The sequence below is a fragment of the Anas acuta genome, chromosome 18 (genome assembly GCF_963932015.1).
Source record: "Anas acuta chromosome 18, bAnaAcu1.1, whole genome shotgun sequence".
NCBI lineage: Eukaryota > Metazoa > Chordata > Aves > Anseriformes > Anatidae > Anas > Anas acuta.
In genome coordinates this window covers 1,402,411-1,419,654 of record NC_088996.1, presented here as the reverse complement: position 1 = coordinate 1,419,654, position 17,244 = coordinate 1,402,411, and the positions used below count along the sequence as shown (strand labels likewise).

At 46.0% G+C, this 17,244-nt stretch overlaps 1 protein-coding gene across 15 annotated transcripts in view; it reads left to right on the top strand.

Annotated features, from left to right (window-relative positions):
* MYOCD (myocardin) overlaps positions 1–17,244 on the top strand; it is a 252,907-nt gene that overhangs the window by 210,203 nt on the left and 25,460 nt on the right. For 9 of the 15 annotated variants that reach the window (XM_068655295.1, XM_068655305.1, XM_068655298.1 and 6 more), the window contains 2 exons: positions 9,316–9,381; positions 14,041–14,096. In XM_068655295.1, the coding sequence (XP_068511396.1) occupies positions 9,316–9,381; positions 14,041–14,096 (122 nt within the window). Of the gene's footprint in view, positions 1–9,315; positions 9,382–12,540; positions 12,586–14,040; positions 14,097–17,244 lie in introns of all 15 variants that reach the window. The other 6 variants (XM_068655301.1, XM_068655296.1, XM_068655303.1 and 3 more) reach the window with 3 other exon arrangements.

Below are 17,244 nucleotides of genomic sequence, written 5' to 3'. Positions count from 1 at the left end.
TCCCCAATGTACTTTGCTCTCCCCACTGCTGTGACTGCTGCAGGTAATGAGAGACAGGGACACAGCACAGCCCTGGTCATCACAGTTTGTGAGACAGGAGGAAAGTGGGATGCTGAGGGGTACAAATAAATCAATAATGTTGCCTTTTGTTTGTGCTGGATACTAGTAATACGGAGAATAGAGAAGTAAAGCTAGCATTAAATGGTTAAGGTGGTCAAACCTCTTTTATGTGAAAAATAGCTAAGGGGCATTTTCCTCTGCTGTCTCTGCTTCCCATGCAAGCTTCAGCAGCTGTCAAGCCCCAGCATGGATGGCAGGAAGCTCAGTGCTCTGATTTACTGTCTTCCTCCATTCATTTGGCAGAGGGATGATTGTCTCAAAGGACCCATTACCCTGCAGCCCTCACCTCCCTGCACAGCTCAGGGGCTGTGGCACTGCTGGGCAGTAGCAGTTTACACAAAGCATGGTGTAGCATGCAAAGAGCATGTGAAGGACAGGCCAGGGGGGTCTGGCCATGAAGTGCAGAGCTTCATGACGTACAGTTGCTTTGGAAATTGTCTTGCAGAGGCAGGAGTGAGGCTTTGATTGCTCCCCAGGTTTGGAAGGATTAGCTGTGCTCTGTGACTCATGATGAGTCCGAGTCCCTTTTGAAGGATTCCAGGCCAATGTTAGTAAAGGCTAAGGTAAATCTTTAAAAACTAACTTTTGCTGTTTCTCTGTGGTCTGTATACATTGAGCAGTAGAAAGACCTATTTATGTGCTAAAGGGTGCTTGAAATACTTTCTATACTTATTGTTTCCTCTTCCCAGAATCCCTTTAATCTCTCTGGCACACAGCAGTCAGTAGGGCCAAGAGTTAGCAACTAGAGTATAGTGGCATGTAGGTGGTTTGAGGGGCTCTCGCTTCCATCTGGCAGCATCAGTACCAAGAAAATGTTGTCTGAGAAAGGCTGGTGTGGAGTTAATATCTATTTCACACAGTGGCCTACAGTCCTCACTTCAGTATCCCAGTGTTTTCTCCTCCTCTTCTCTTTCCAGTGGCCAGCAGTATAGCTGTGCAGTGTGAGAAATGATAGATGCACAAGAGCAGGGTACCAGGAACTGCTCCAGAAGAGTTAGATCAAATCACCAACATGTTTCAGGCCTTCAGGTTTCCCCTCCCCTTCCTCAAGGATTTGTGTGCGTGTTTATTTTGTCTATTTTGCCAAAGATAAATATACTGATCTGAGGTCATCCTGACAAATTTTGCAGGAATGATGGTTCTTCAAGCCTGCCATGCTATCCCATGTGCTCCAATTATCAATGGGATTGCACTAAATCAACTAGAACTTCTGAGGGCTGTTCCAGAAACATATTTAACTCTTACCAGAGACAATGATTTATGTGTAGTGATCTCCTGCTTTGAATATAAACCAATTGTACTCCAGCAGCAGAAAGATGTTGTCATCAGACAGAGCAAACAAAGCTGGCAAATGCAGACTTAACCTTAACTCTGACCTTTTCTGTCCGGCAGTATGGAAAGAGAGTTTACAAGGCCAACATCTGTATAACATCAGTGGTAGTTCAGATAATTGGTGAAAAGTGAAAGTTTAACACCCTAAATATGGTTCTGTATGGCTTGGCATGGGGTAACACCCATGCCAAAATGTGGACACATGGGTGTGAATTTTCAAAGACTTGCCTGGCTTGTTGGAGGATTAAAGCTTATACAGCTTATACATGGTGGTGGAACCTTCATTTCCAAACTGCAAATATATGTAAGTGTGTTTTCTTTCCAGTCAGGAACTCGTACAGTTCACAGTCAATGCCTGCATTCAAACCATGGTCTGTCTGTAACTGATGGCATTGTTTTATAATTTCGTGAAGTTTTTGTAAAACACTGGCTTCATGTAGATCAGTTTGAAGTTTGCTTTACTTTTTCAGAATGTTATACCTTGGAGTTTTAGCAGACAGACATCTGTTTCTCTGTCAGGCATGTGTTACAGCAAAGATTGAACCATACATCACTGTGCTTGAGGAGAAGGATGCCTTCAAGGGAGGCTGCATCCAAAATGGAGCCATTATCTGCCAGCCAGTGTTTTACCGGGCAGTGTTTTACTGGGCAAGTCACAAGGTCCTTGGATACCCACCATGGCCACAGACAGACATGTGTGTCATGTTTGTTCAGCTGTTGTCTGACATGCAGCAAAGCTGCTGCTGCTGCTGAAGACAGGAGTCTCTCCCTCCTATCAACCCATTCCCAACTCCCTGCCACCTGTCTGGTGCCCTGGCAGAGCCCTCCCCATCCTGCACACTACTCAGCTGCAGTCATGCTCCTAAAGCCCCTAAACCCCCAGCTCTGGGCCACAGAGGGTAGGAATGAGAGTCTGGGGTGGTTGGAAGAGCGGACAGTGAGTTTTCTCTTGTTTTTTTTCAGTGTCACTGACAGCTTCAGTTGCTGATCAAACTGCTGATTCACATCAGGTTCATGTGGCTGGGTTGAACTGGCTTAATGTGATGTTTCTGCTGTTCCCCTTGGCTGCCCAGCCCAGGAGCACCAGGTGATGCAGGAAGCAGCAGGCAACTGCCCATTTGTCAGCTCTGGCAACAGCAGCGACTTATTTCAGAGGAAGATGAGAGTACAGCAATTGCACTGGTTATGAATGTAGCTCCCAGCCAGAGCAAAGGTGTTGTTACAGCCCATGCAGGAAACTGGCGCTTATTGGGCTCCAACTTGTAACCACATAAGTGAGCTGGGATGAGCTGAAACTGTTGGCACAGCTGAATAAGTGCTGCTTCCAGAGCAGCAGGTTTGTCAGACATAGGGAGAGATGCTCAGAGAGAGGTCAGGGTGAGGAAATGGAGTGGCTGATGTAAAATATATTTGGAAAAAAAAATTAAACTCAGCTTTAAACTTGTTTTGTCTCAGCTGTGAGGCTGACCTGAACACTGAGGAAGCCTTCTGCAGTCCCAGGGTTTCTGGAAAACCTGCTCATGCCACTTATGTCCAGCTGTGGCTGTTTCTCACAACCACAACAGGAGCTATGTAAGTGTTGCTGAGAAGGGACCTGCAGAGGGCTCTGATCCAGCTTCCTTCTTGGCAAACCATCAGCAGCACTAGCCAAGGGCCAGCCATGACTTTCTCTGCCCAAGTCCTCAGCCCATTCCGCACCTCCTTGGGCAATGTGCCTTAGTGCTGCCCAGCCTCCTGTGCTGCTAAAGCCAGTTCCCAAAGCCAGCAGGATACTCTGAGTGCTTCTGGCGATGCTGCAGCATGGGGGATGCTCTGATGCGGTAACAAGTTCTCTGACCAGCTGCTGAACTCTGGACATGATGTGCTCCCCTCTGAATTAGTCCTGGGCACAGCTCCTCTCCCTGTAAAAGAAACACCTATTTCTTTTATAAAGGCAGCAGTTAGCTCAGATAGAATCCCATGCCAAGGCATACAGAAATCACTCAGCTGAGGGCAGCAAGGCCTGAGCAGCTGCAGGTTCAGGCACCGGAGATGAGCTGCCACTGCAGACCGAACCAGATGGCCAGGTCTGCCTGCTCCTGGGGTGCAGGATGATTTTAATATGACTTTCCCAGTGCATCACCAGGTCAGGCAGGGCCCAAGCTGTCCTTTAGCTTTCTCAAGCTCTGAGGTCAGCTCCCAGGGAGGATGAATCATGCTTGCAAGTCATGGGCAGTGCTTGGAGCAGAGGCCTCCAGAGCCAGCCATGGCTGATGCCTAATGAGCTTCTCCAAACCAATGACATAAGTCCTCTGCAGAGGATACTTGTAGAAGATGTGTCACTAAATGGGACTTTCTAACAAAAAGAGATCATGAACAAAAGAACTGGCACAGCTCTGACTTGCCTTGCATCATGTAGGAAGGGGTTTCTCATCTTGGGGTGCCATAGGAGCAAGAATTGCTGAAAGGAATCTTGAAAAAGAATATCCAGGAAAAAAAAATGTATATAAAAAACCCCTTACATAGAGGGTGACAGCATCCTCCATCCTCAAAGTGAGTCACAGGCAGCGCTCAGAGGTTGTGCCTCCAGACACACAACAAAGGAAGAGGATGGGAATATAACTGGGGTCAGACACAGCTTCAAAGAATTTCAAGTCCCCTTGAAAAAGCAGCTATATGGAGTTTGTTTGGTGCCAGGTGCTCCTCTGGCCTATTTTTTAAGCATTGTTGGCTGTAAGGGAATGTGCAAGACTGGAGGTGGCATCTGCTGATCTGCAAGCTGCAGGACTGACTTGAAGGCTGCTGGAAGTATTGGCTGCTTTTCCTCTTCCTGAAGAGATATTCAGTGTTATTACCTTGTCTGGCACTGACCATGGCTATGCTTCTTCAGGTGGTTTGCAACAGGTTTTGGGAATGACATCTGGGGGTCAAGGCGTGCATGAGGTCCAAACCTGGATGAACATTTAGTGACTGAAATGACTGCTTCAGCCATTGAGCTTGGGCTGCTCCTGGAAATAGCCAACATTTGCATGTCTGTCCTCATATTTCCTGTCAGCTTGCCCTGAATAGACAAGGTTGGATGAACTTTTTCTCCTTTCCCTGTAGCTTAAGAATGGTCCAGCAAGTCTGTAAGCTCGGCATTGCCAAAAATCAACCACATATCTGGGGAATGTTACATCAAGGCAGAATATGAATATTATAATCATTGCACTGGAAATCATCAACACTCTCCAAGTGATGCTTCAAGGAAATTTATAATATTTCCTATTTTCTCTAAATGGGCCTGTCAAATATCTGGCTGAATCCTGAGGCTGGTAAATGATGTTTTACCTGCAGGAAAGGATGTGAAATAAGCAGAAGAAGTGGCAGGGAGCAGAAAAAGAGGGATTTGAATACATGGTCATCTGATCAATAACACCTCCTTTGCTCATGTGGCTATGCTACTACTTGGCCTGATTGTGTTGGAAGTCTGAGAGTGAAATGATGCAAATAATGTGACACACACTGGAGCTGTGAAGGGATGTGCTGTTGCATTCTCAATTGGGATATTTCACAGACAGATGGGGAAGATTGCTGTGTCCTCAGAAAGGACTTGTATGTGACTCTTGAAGTCTTTGCTATCTCTGACTCTCATTTGATGGTGGGATGTTTTGTCTGACTTGCCTCAGTTTAAGGCAGATGCTCTAACACCTGGGACACTGCTCCAGGACCTAGGAGAGGAGAGAGAACCATTCTTGGGAGATCTACAAAGATTCTTTGTTCTTGGACAGCCTCCAATCTCTCTTTGCTCACCTGTTCAATCATGATACATCTCTCCCTCGGGAAAATGCAAGCTCTGCATGGTTTTTCAATATTGTGACTGGCAACACTGAAAGCCCTACACAGCAAAACTGGGGTCTCTCCTACCCAGTATGAGGTATCTACCATGAGCTGGTTACCATGAATTACTTCCACAAGCAAGGAAGAAAACTGGCATTCCTAAAACATGGACTGCCTAATTTGGTTATAAAATCCCTGACTCCTGCTAAGGGAATGCAGATAACTGTGTCAGATGTAGATATTCACCATGCAGGGGTCTAAATTTGTGTCCACAGGCACAACCAGCACCAACTGGCAGCAGTACCAAGGGGCAATGGAGGAGTACAGATTCCCTTGGCAACAGAATTTGCCAGTGATTTCTAACCACCAGCTTCACCTGGCATAAGGGAACTACACACATGCAGACTTCACCAGATACTGAAAACTACATTTCTTCTTCACAGCAGAAATCTATCTTTGGTGTCCTAAGAAGTGCTGGAATTTGGCAGGAGATCATCTCTTGTGGGACTTTCACTAACCATTTGCTTTGAATGTGAGACATGACTTGTATAGAGGACATGGAAAAGTCACATGCATTTTCGGGAGCCTTGTACTTCAGGAACATCTCTGTAAGGGGTTATTAATTGGCTCCATCCCACATCCCAGGGAAGCCACACAGTAAATATTCCCTGTTGGCAGAGCTCTGCAAGTTACTCGCAAAGACAAAAAGATGTTCTTGCCTCTCTTCCCTTTGCAATACCAGCTCTCTAAGAGCAGTCGCAGGTTCTGTCTGGTTCTATGCCAGTAGACAGTAGACATGCATGCAGTTAGATTGTCACTACTGAAAGATGAGTGTCCTTGTTGCAAGCTGCATCGAGTTTGCATCAGGAAAATATGGGAGTTTCATGTTTTACTTTGTGGGAGAGGAGATTGACACACAAGTGTCAATCTTCTTGACAACAAATTTGCAAAAATAAAGGTGTAGACTATGTTACTACCTCAAAGTACAGGTATGGTTTCTTAAGAAATGTGTGCTATAGCTTGTGCAGTCCTGGGCCACACAGAGGTCTGTAGCCTTGCACAAGGCAGGCCACAGTGTATGACAGGCTGTCTCTGCATGCTGGAAATACTGAGTAGTGTTTCAGGGAGTCTCTCTCTGGCGCATGCTTCGTTGGGTTAGAAACTGGCTGGATAGCCGGGCCCAAAGAGTCGTGGTAAATGGAGTCAAGTCCAGTTGGAGGCCAGTCACTAGTGGCGTCCCCCAGGGCTCGGTGCTGGGGCCGGTCCTCTTTAATATCTTCATCAATGATCTGGACGAGGGCATTGAGTGCACCCTCAGTAAGTTTGCAGATGACACCAAGCTATGCGCATGTGTCGATCTGCTCGAGGGTAGGAAAGCTCTGCAGGAGGATCTGGATAGGCTCTGGATAGGATCTGGACTGAGGTCAACTGCATGAAGTTCAGCAAGGCCAAGTGCCGCGTCCTGCACCTGGGGCGCAATAACCCCAAGCAGAGCTACAGGCTGGGAGATGAGTGGTTGGAGAGCTGCCAGGCAGAGAAGGACCTGGGAGTGATGGTGGACAGTCGGCTGAATATGAGCCAGCGGTGTGCTCAGGTGGCCAAGAAGGCCAACGGCATCCTGGCTTGTATCAGAAACAGTGTGGCCAGCAGGGCTAGGGAGGTGATCGTCCCCCTGTACTCACTCAGCTCTGGTGAGGCCGCACCTCGAGTACTGTGTTCAGTTTTGGGCCCCTCGCTACAAGAAGGACATTGAGGTGCTTGAGCGGGTCCAGAGAAGGGCGACGAAGCTGGTGAGGGGCCTGGAGAACAAGTCCTACGAGGAGCAGCTGAGGGAGCTGGGCTTGTTCAGCCTGGAGAAGAGGAGGCTCAGGGGCGACCTTATCGCTCTCTACAGATACCTTAAAGGAGGCTGTAGTGAGGTGGGGGTTGGCCTGTTCTCCCACGTGCCTGGTGACAGGACGAGGGGGAATGGGCTAAAGTTGTGCCAGGGGAGTTTTAGGTTAGATGTTAGGAAGAACTTCTTTACCGAAAGGGTTGTTAGACTCTGGAACAGGCTGCCCAGGGAAGTGGTTGAGTCACCATCCCTGGAAGTCTTTAAAAGACGTTTAGATGTAGAGCTTAGGGATATGGTTTAGTGGGGACTGTTAGCGTTAGGTCAGAGGTTGGACTCGATGATCTTGAGGTCTCTTCCAACCTAGAAATTCTGTGATTCTGTGATTCTTCTTAGAGACTTGGATTAGATGCCTAATCAATGCTCTGTGTGCTGGGGCAGGGTGGTGGGGCAGGAGTGAACCTTCCAGTCTTAGAGGTATCAGGAGAGGTCCTTAGGCTGTGAAAGAAGGGTACAAGCCTTGGCCCTAACATAGTAGAGCTAGTGACACAGATCAAAACTCCTGGTAGCAAGGCTCAGTCCAAGGGTAGTCAACATCAATTTGCCATCCAAGAACCCTAGAGAAGTGGCTTGTTGTAATGCTGGAAAAAGTGCAGTATCTATAGACTTCAAAACTTCCCGGAAGCCATAATCAGCTGCTGGCTTAAGGGTCCCATCGTGTTACTGTGGAGGGCAGGTGTAGTACAATGTTGGTTACAATTGCTTTTCTTCCTGCTGTCAGCTACTTTCTTTGTGCTTTTAGCACATACTAAAAACTTCTGTTACGCTCATGGTGTTCCTGGGTTAAAAAAGGCAGAGATGGCATCTACCACTTCTAAGAACCTTGTGAGTTTCTTATTTAGACAGAAGTTTAACAGCTTCTGGAGTATTTATGGGAGCTGTTCTGGCTTCCACACCAAATCTGAGGCACTCAGTTACAAGTGCACACACCAAAGTACAGAACTGTGTGCAAATTTAGGTCAGAAGGAACCTGTGGAAATCTTTACTCCAACCTTCCATTCAACATAAGGCCAACTTCAAAAACAGATCAGGTTGCTCAGGACCATCTCCAGGCAAGCTCTGAACATCTCAAGGATGTCCTACAGCCTCTCTGGGGTGCTGTTCTAGGCCTGCACCAATCTCATGGGGTTTCTGTTTTTTTGTTTGTTTGTTGTTTTCCTAATAACCAAACAGAATTCCTGTTTCTGCAGTCTGTGATCATTTACCCCTTCTTCTATTACTGTGCACCCCTAGGGGAGTCCAGCCCTAACTTCTCTATAACTATAACCCCAATGTAGGCGTGCAGCTCTCCCAGCACAGTCACCTGTCATCATGATGTTTGATTTCTCTCAGCTATCCCTTAGCTATTTTGAATGTTCTTCATTTTATTGTTCCTTGTCCTTATGCCTGAAAAAAAAAATCTAAAAACCAATGAAATACCTATACACACATCACAAATCTTAGAGTACACAAGGATACCGAAATGTAGCCAAAATACATTTCATAATGTCAAAATTATTATCTTCTGTGTGGTTCCTCTCTAGCCAGCACTGCTGTGCAGGACTCAGTTTGCTCTCGTGTTTGCTGTCAGCTGTGTCTGGGAAGCAGGCACTAGTAGCAATGAAGCATAGGAGATGGCACCTTGGGAGTCTACCTAATAAACCGTAAAGCGCAGAATACCTTTATGGACAAAGTATTTATCAAAGGAGCTCGATTCCTTTCAAAATCTTCTGAAGCCACCTTACTTGCTTGACTCAGAACAGGTTCTTCCCCTCTCAGAATGGGACAGCCCATCACTACCTCCACCTGCAAGGGGTAGTGGACTTTCTCTCCACCAGCACCCTCTGCCTACCCACAGACTCTCTCCGAACAACCCTTTGAGCTGAAGCCATGGTCACCTGAGGCTGCTATTGCAGACATCAGGCAGACCTCAGTCTGCCCCAGGCACTAGCATGCTGCTTGCACCAGAACCAGTCCTACCCACCATATATCTGGGTGCAAAGTCAGGTCTGGGCTGGTGCAGACTGTGCAGCTCCTCCCTGGAGGAGATCATTGGTTGCACCAAGTCTGTCCCAGCAGCAGCAGGGATCAGTGTCAGGTGTCTGTGACACAAAGACCACAGGCACATCTCCCTTGATAGATGCATTAGTACATCAGAAAAATACTGCATCTTTTCCTGATTCTCTCTCTCACAGTTTTGCAGCTACGGCTTCAGCAGAGAAGGACTCGTGAGCAGCTGGCAGACCAAGGCATCATGCCACGTGAGTATTGTTTTCTGCCTTTTTCACCCTCTCCTGGATCAGAGGGGCACTACTGGGACATTGCATGGCACCAGCTGCCTGCTCAGGCTCTCTCTGCTCTGAGCAGATTGCTACTGAGCTGGACTTTGCTTCCTGCCCTGTAGTAATATTATGGTTCCTGGTGCTGTGCAATGGTGCCCAGCATTTTCTACACAAGCTGCAATGCTGCTGTTCAAACTGAAGTTGGGAGAGCTGCTTAGTTTGCACTTTTCAAAAATAAAGCTGCATAGGGTCCTGTCTCAGAGGTCACTGCAGCAGAACAAAGCTCTTTGTGTAGGCAAGGGCAGAGCATCTCACATCCTCCTGTAAAAGTCAGGAACCTCTGTGGCAGCATCAGACCCACAGAACAGTGAAAAGGTAGAGGGGGGCCCATTCCAGCTCCTTGTAACCATTCAACATCAGAAAAACAGATGCTAGAGTCCAAAACATAAGTGAATGAAAACAATCCCCTTCTGCACAAGCAGATGCATCATGAAACCTGTAGCACCACTAGGGAAAAAATGCTGCCTGATGGATAATTCCACCCTGACCTATCTCAGGCTCTGTGTGCATGAATTTGTGATTATCTGGAACTCAGGTAAAGGACTATCCTGGTACCATTCTGGCTCATTATGGGCCCCTTGGGGGTCTCTGATAAGATCATAAATTTCCAAAGGCTGTTCCACTGTGTCTCTTCTGGCTAACCTTGAAGACTGTGATGTAGCTTTTGTGAATCCAGCAAAACAACAGCGCTAACACTGCCTTTCTCATGAAGCTGCCTTTCTAAAGGATGTTAGGGGAGCCAGCAAGAGATGCCTCTCAGTACAGTATTGCCAGAATCAAGTATTAAGAAAACTTGAGCAGGATGATAAAAATCATGTCTGTGAAGGTTTTAAGTTTGATAAATTCAGATTCTTCTTTTTCTTTCTTTCTTTCTTTCTTTCTTTCTTTCTTTCTTTCTTTCTTTCTTTCTTTCTTTCTTTCTTTCTTTCTTTCTTTCTTCTGTGTATTTCTTTATGTTTTCAGATTTTATACTGCCTGCCATCAAACGGCAAGCATTTTAATGACAGGACTCTTGGAGCTGGAGCTTTAAGCCAAGTTTGGTGACATTTATGATAGCATTGCAAGCACTGATAATACAGTCAGTGGTCAGAAGGATGTCTGAAGTCTCCTGAATCACCAATTTCACTTTGTAAAAGTGGTCACACAGACAATGTGCAGGATACCTCATTACACATGTATGGCGTTGTTGTGTCAACAGAGGAGTTTGCATACCTGATATTGCCCTGCAGGGCTGAGCACATGGGTCTGTTACCTACAGCTTCTTTACACTCCTAACTTCTAGGCTTACATTTTGCAGTCTGGTTTCTGTCCAAGGATGCCATTTTGGGAAGTATGATCATAGTTCAATCACTAAAAGTAATAAAAGAAAAGGCACTTCTGCCGTTATTAAAGAAAACATGCAGAACCTAACTGCTGAATTTAACCTCAGGAGGAAGTGTCAGATGCTAGCATTTAATAAGCAGGAGTCCCAGCCAGCTTCCCCATGGTTTGGACATATGCAGTTAATCCTTAGGAAACACAATTCTTTGTTTAACCTTGTCTTCCTATGGCTCTGAGGACCAGCTGAGATGGGCTATAGGAGGTGCGCCAGGATGGGATCTCAGATCATAGGGACTGCAGGTGGGCAAGAAATTGAAACAGATATCTGTAAGCCACCATGGTTGAAAATAGCTTTTCTGGAAAGCGAAAAATGGGGCATTGCTGGTCTACAAGTTGAAAGTCAGGTTTGGTACCAAGCTGGGAGCATTCACGTGATTCCACATTCTGCATCAGCTTTTGTACAAGGATTGTTTTCAACCCTTTGGTTATATTTTTTGCATATATAATCAGAGGACAGAGAAACTTTGTTTTTCTAAGTGACCCATTTTATACAGAAACCAGAAAGAGACATGAGTGAGCAAAGATTTGTGTTGGATAAAAGCTTTGAGGGCTTGCAGAAGCCCATGTAGGAATGGGAGTTGATGACTATACACAGAATTTGCTGAGCTGTTCAGCAGTGTGGCTGTAAGCACAGCAAGAGTAAAATCTAGGAGCAGCTCTGAGGAAGCTGACTGCTTTTTGGAACCCAAGAGACTAGTTCAGGGAGAAGTATCAGTGGTACATGAGCATAGCCCAGTGAGATGAATGTGCTTATCTAACCAAAGACTGCCTTAACTCAATTCAGACTCTCTTGGATGTTCACCTAAGAAACGTGAAACCTTCACATAATTCCATCACTGGAGAAGGCAGGAAACTGCCTAAAGGAGGATGCTCAGGAGCAAAAGACAGTAGTGTTGCAGAAGCCTTCTGGCTCAAAGCTAGACTCTGTCAGATGTTTTCAGATTGCAAATTGAACAACTGTCTGGCAAAACAATCAAAAATATTGAAAAAAAGCTCTGCAAATAAAGGTGGACTCAGATTAGTAAGCAAGGGCAACCTCTGGGTCCCTTCTGCCCAGTGACTTTGTGTATGGGGGAGCATCTGAAAGCAAGGGGACATCCAGGTTTGTTAAGGCATGGCCGCACTCCTGATCCACGGCAGTGCAGGTGAGAGCAGATGCTACCCTGTTATTCAGGCTCCCTGAGTGGGAAGCTCCTACAAGACTGTCCATGCGAGACTCTATTATTGAACACGTTCAATTATATTGTCTTAGTGAAGTCGGTACAGACCTGGAAAAGCTTTTTAAATCAAGAGCATCCCCATAGGATCACCTGCAGAAGGGCAGGCTGCAAGGACAAGTGGGGATGAACTCTTCTTGTAGCCCTACACAGGGTCTTGCCCTGGAGCCCAGCCAGATCTGCTTAGCTACCCAGAAGGAGGGGGAGGCAGCTTGTAGCAAGGATTCCTCAAGGCATTTTTTCCCTTACAATGATGGGATGTAGAAATAGTTGTGTTTGAAGTTAGGCCTCCCTTGCTGTATGCATCCACCACCTCATCCTCTAACTCAAGCCTTAGAGGCAATAGTCCTAAGGTTATCAACACAAGCTCAGCAGCTCTGCCCTATTGACTCCAGACCTTTAGCCATTTCAAGATGCCATGTCATCCCCTGACAAGGTGTTTGAATAATCAGAGCTAGCAATGTCTTTATTTGTTTTGCAGACTAATACAAGCTGCAGTATCCACATAATTCCTCCAAAAATCTTGGTAAATTACTAAATTCTGCAATGTTTTCCTTGTGAATAGCATGGTGTTTGATCAATGCCCATAGCAAACTCCCAATGTCAGGACTTCAGAGTGAACAGGGCTGTAAAAGTCATCTCTCTTGCTGACTTCATTTTCTCTTGTGCACCATTTTATTTTGCTTCTGGTTAAACTAGCTGTCACAAGTCCTCATGTCTTCTCACCGGAGCATGGCACAGTAACACTGGCTTGTCTGTATGTCTGCTTTCCAAACATTAGAAGCAGTAATGTGCCCTCTGTGTTTTTCTGTGATTCCCTGGAGGTTAGGGGTGTTGCCTACCAAAACCCAGTTCAGGGCTCCAATCATTTCCCAGCTGCCCTCATTCTTCCTGTCATTCTTCTCTAAATTGATGTGGGACATCATGTCCTCTGTGAAAATAATTTCTATCCCCATTAGATCCCACTCAGAAGATGGAAAGGGAATTAGATGTTGCCAAAGGTTGTAGCAGGCTGTTTTTGTGGTTCAGGACAACTTCTCCTTCTCTGTCCCAATGGGAACAGTTGATTTTGCTTGCTTACACAGACAGAAAAGAAATTTTGCAGGAACTGAGACATATTAACCCCTTCATCACACAAATTTCTCTCCAGTTTATACACAACCTGAGTAAACAAGGAAATGTGCAAGGTCCTCCATGACTCCAGCATAGATGGGACTGGTGTTCACTGGTCCAAGACCTAGGGACCACTGGCCTTCCTTTGGGACCCTCTCTGGGTTAATCCTCTTTGGTGTCAGGAGATGCTAAGAACTTGGCCTGCTGCTGGGTACCTGTCTGGGTAGCTGCCCAGGGAAGCACCATGTCACACAGGGGCTTCTGGGCAGAGGATAGGACAAATGTCTGGTGAGAAGGAGCCTAAAGGAGATGGAAGGGTACTTAGTGATAGAAGAGGGAAAAAGGACAACACCTCCAGTGTCCTGGTTGAAGTACCCTTGCTGAAGGCCAAATACCGCAAGAGGCCAGGCAGGCCTTTCCAGTTTTCCTGCTGGCCTCAAGCCTCAGTCACATACAGGTCTAACTTTCAGGCAAGGTCCCCTCCGCCCGTTGCTCTTCCTAGATCAGTTTTCTGGGGCTGTGATGCCTCACAGTGCCACAACCTGGAAGAAGAGCTCCAGGGAAGAGCAGCACTGGCTGTCTGACATGTCCCACCGAGCACCACATTTCAAAGCCTGCACCATCTTCCTGCCCAAATCCCTCCTGTCCTCCCTGTGCTCTCCGTCCCCCCTGCTCTCTTGCCATGGCCTGGCTGAGAGCACGGGATTTCCCAGAGCTTTCCTGAGTTATTTTTAGTTAGTGCAATAAAGAGGGCAGTTAGTTTGTGTTGCTATTTTTATAGCACTCATTAAAATGCTGTTGCTGAATATTCTGGTGGCTGCTTGCTTCCACTCCTGTGCTGACTGCTCCTCTCTCTTTCCTGTTGCAGCACTGAAAAGCCCATCTGCATTCCATGAACAACGAAAAAGTCTGGAGCGAGCCAAGGTAATCCCTACAAGCCATGCTGATGAGGGAACTTGTGGGCTCGCTTTGCATGAGCTGCGGGGTTTGAAAGCACCTTCCACTACTCTGCCCTCACCTGGCACCCTCTGCCCAGGCCCTGTGGCCAAGGATCAGCGTCAAGGCCTCTCCCTTGACCCCAGACATGGCAGTGCCAAGCCAAGGTTCTTGTGTTCGAGGGCACCCTTTTCCAAGCAGTAGAGGTTTAAAAGGGCAGAGGAGCCAACTGTCCCCTAAGACAGTTTTTTTTTTTTAAACAGCCCCTGAGTTTTACAAAACCTTGTGGGCAGGTTTCAGCCTCCCAGTAGACCTTAAACTAACTGAAGCCTCTACTTTCCACTGCAGGCCATATTGACAGCCTGCTCCTCACTGTGTTGGCTGCTCTCTGCTCCTGCACAAGGCAGCTTAGAGCAGGGCCAGCAGCAAACAGGACAGATGGGAGGCTAAGTATTTAGCAAGTGTGCAGGAGAAATGTGGATGCCCTTGGTCACCTGGAGCAAGTCCCCAGGGGACTCACCCTTGCATCAGAGGAGAGTCTGGCTTTTAGCTCAGCAGCGCTGCTTGACGATTGCAACAGTATCCCAGCAGCTAAGTGGCCCAGGCTCCCACTGGTCCCATCACCCATCTGCTCTTAGACTTCCCAAAATATTGCTGAAGGCAGGTATAAGTAGTCACTTCCAGAACACAACACAATGATACTCTGTAGTGTGATCACTTTTTGGGAAATTGCACTGGTTTTCCAAGCCCTTTGTAGCATCCAGCACCCAGCCCCGACCAAGCTGGAGGGAATTCAACACATGGCCTGGCAAAGAGAACAGTCAGTTGTACAGGTTTTGCCTGAACACAAGAGTTTCTTCCATTAATCTGCAAAATGTGCTTGCAGTCACATGGAAAGGGACCTTTGCAAGAAAGAATAACTATGAAATATGAAAAAGTGCTCTTCTGAACTTAAACACACTCCAAATCACTTGCCCTGAGACTCCAGCAGTAATAAATGGCTAGCATAAGAAACACAATTTGACTCTGAAAAATTATCATGCTTAGAAAATTTCAAGCAATCCAAAGTATCCATGGAGTGTCATATATTTTACAGTTTAAGTATACACTTGTGTCACTTTGTCTTTCTCTTCAAAGGCTTTTACTGGCTGGTTGCCTGGGGAAAAGGGAAGCATAGTCTAGTCTATCCCATTTTTAGAGCATGCTAATGAACACACTAACAAGCACAGTCTATAACAAAAATATATTCCTTTGCAAGGATGCCCTGCTTATAGCCCTGACAGGTAACGTCTGTTTCCAGATATTTACTCAATGGCATTTGTTGTTTAGCTGATATTCCTCCAAACTGATGGTCTGCAAACAGAACGCAGATAACAATAACCACTTTAATGTGTTTTGAAAGCTCTTCTGCTACAGCTAATAAAAAAATAATAATAATCTGAGGTCTTACACCACTGTTTGCACCCCAGTGACACAAATGTAGCAAAGGTCAAATGGAACTGAAGTCACAGCAGAAATTCAGGCTAGTGCAGTGTGAATGCTGGAGTCAACATCACAGCGCCACATCCGTAGGACAGTAACTCAAATTTAGCTCAGGTAAGGGCCTGATCTGAGGGTTAGTTAGAAATTCATTAGGTGAATTTAACTGCACTTAAGTGCAGGCACCAGCTAGCGCTGACCTGGCACAGACTGCGCTGGTGAAAATAAGCTGCAGAAAAAATATGGGAGAAGGGTAAGAAATTGCAAATACTTTGGTAAATTAAATATCTATGATTTTCTTAAACATATCACTGGCTATGTAGGAGGCTGGCATCAGGTCAGTGCAGCAGACTTTGAAATCAATGTCCTGTAATAGATTGCTGGGTTGGAGGACAAAGAGCATGCTGGTGGTTCCTTAAGCCATCAGGCTCAGCAGGGCTCCAGCACTTACACGAAGCAACCCAGCACACGTGGCAGGGAAGGACTGCAGGGGACAGCAATCATGCCTCTGCCCCGGTGCAGAACAGCCCCCTCTAGGTTATTCCAGAAATATGTGTGACGACCAGTGGCCATCCTATCCACGCCCCCGAAGCAACACACTCCAGTGCTCTCTAACCTGTGCTGTTAGCAAGTCTTACACAATTACCAACCCAAGCTTTTCTGTTGCAGATTAAGACCATTACTTATCCTTCTGCATGGACATGCAGAACCATTTATCTTTGTAATGCAGTACTTTAAAAAAGTATTTTGCATCCTGTTTCCCTAGAGCAATGTCATCTGCATACTGAGCAATCTCCCTTCACTTCAGCCTCTTCTCATTGGTCTAGTTTCTGGCTCAGTGATTTCTGTTGCTGCCTTCCAGATCCTTCCCACAGGTCCCTTCAGAAGCAGGACCCAGAAGGAGGCCTCGTTACTCCTTGTGCCCATCTGACATTCTTCATGGTATTTCCTAGAAAGCTGCCTGCTGGTCTGGGGATGTGGTTCAGCTGCTGATCACTAGGTTCTCTGGAGTCTTTCATATATTTTCCAATATTTATGCAGTTACTAATTTCTGTCTAAGACCACTGTCCAGTGACCAGTACAGAAACATCTATGGTGGATTAAGTCCTCGTCCCCTCCAGTGCTTAATCAGCTGGCTTAGCTGTGGCTAACTGTGACCTGAATAGACTCCTTTCCAATTGTCCTTCTTGAACTGTATCCAGTGTATTTCAGATAATTTCTTCAATTGCTCCAAAAAATTTTGTATTCTAATCTATTAGTCTTGAATGATTCAGAGTTAAGAAGTATGTCTTCTGTCATCTAAGGCATTAATGAATATATTGAATAGCAGGAAAAATTGCTGCAGAACATGATTTGATATATTCTTCTGTTTAGACTGTGAACTATTCCTAATTCCTTTGGTGACCCACAGTTTTGCTCCTTTTTTATGTTAGTCTTATCCAGAACAAATTTCTCTAGCTTGCATATGAAGAAACCATGTGAGATAATGTCAAAACATGCTTAGAGTCAAGCTACATGACATTTTTTGTTTATTCCTGTAACAGAAATCTGTCATCTATCCATAAAAGGAAATTAGGTTGGTGTGATGTGGTTTGTTCTTCATGAATCCATCCTGGCTGTTACTCACCTCCCTGCTGTCTTCAAAATACATTTATAC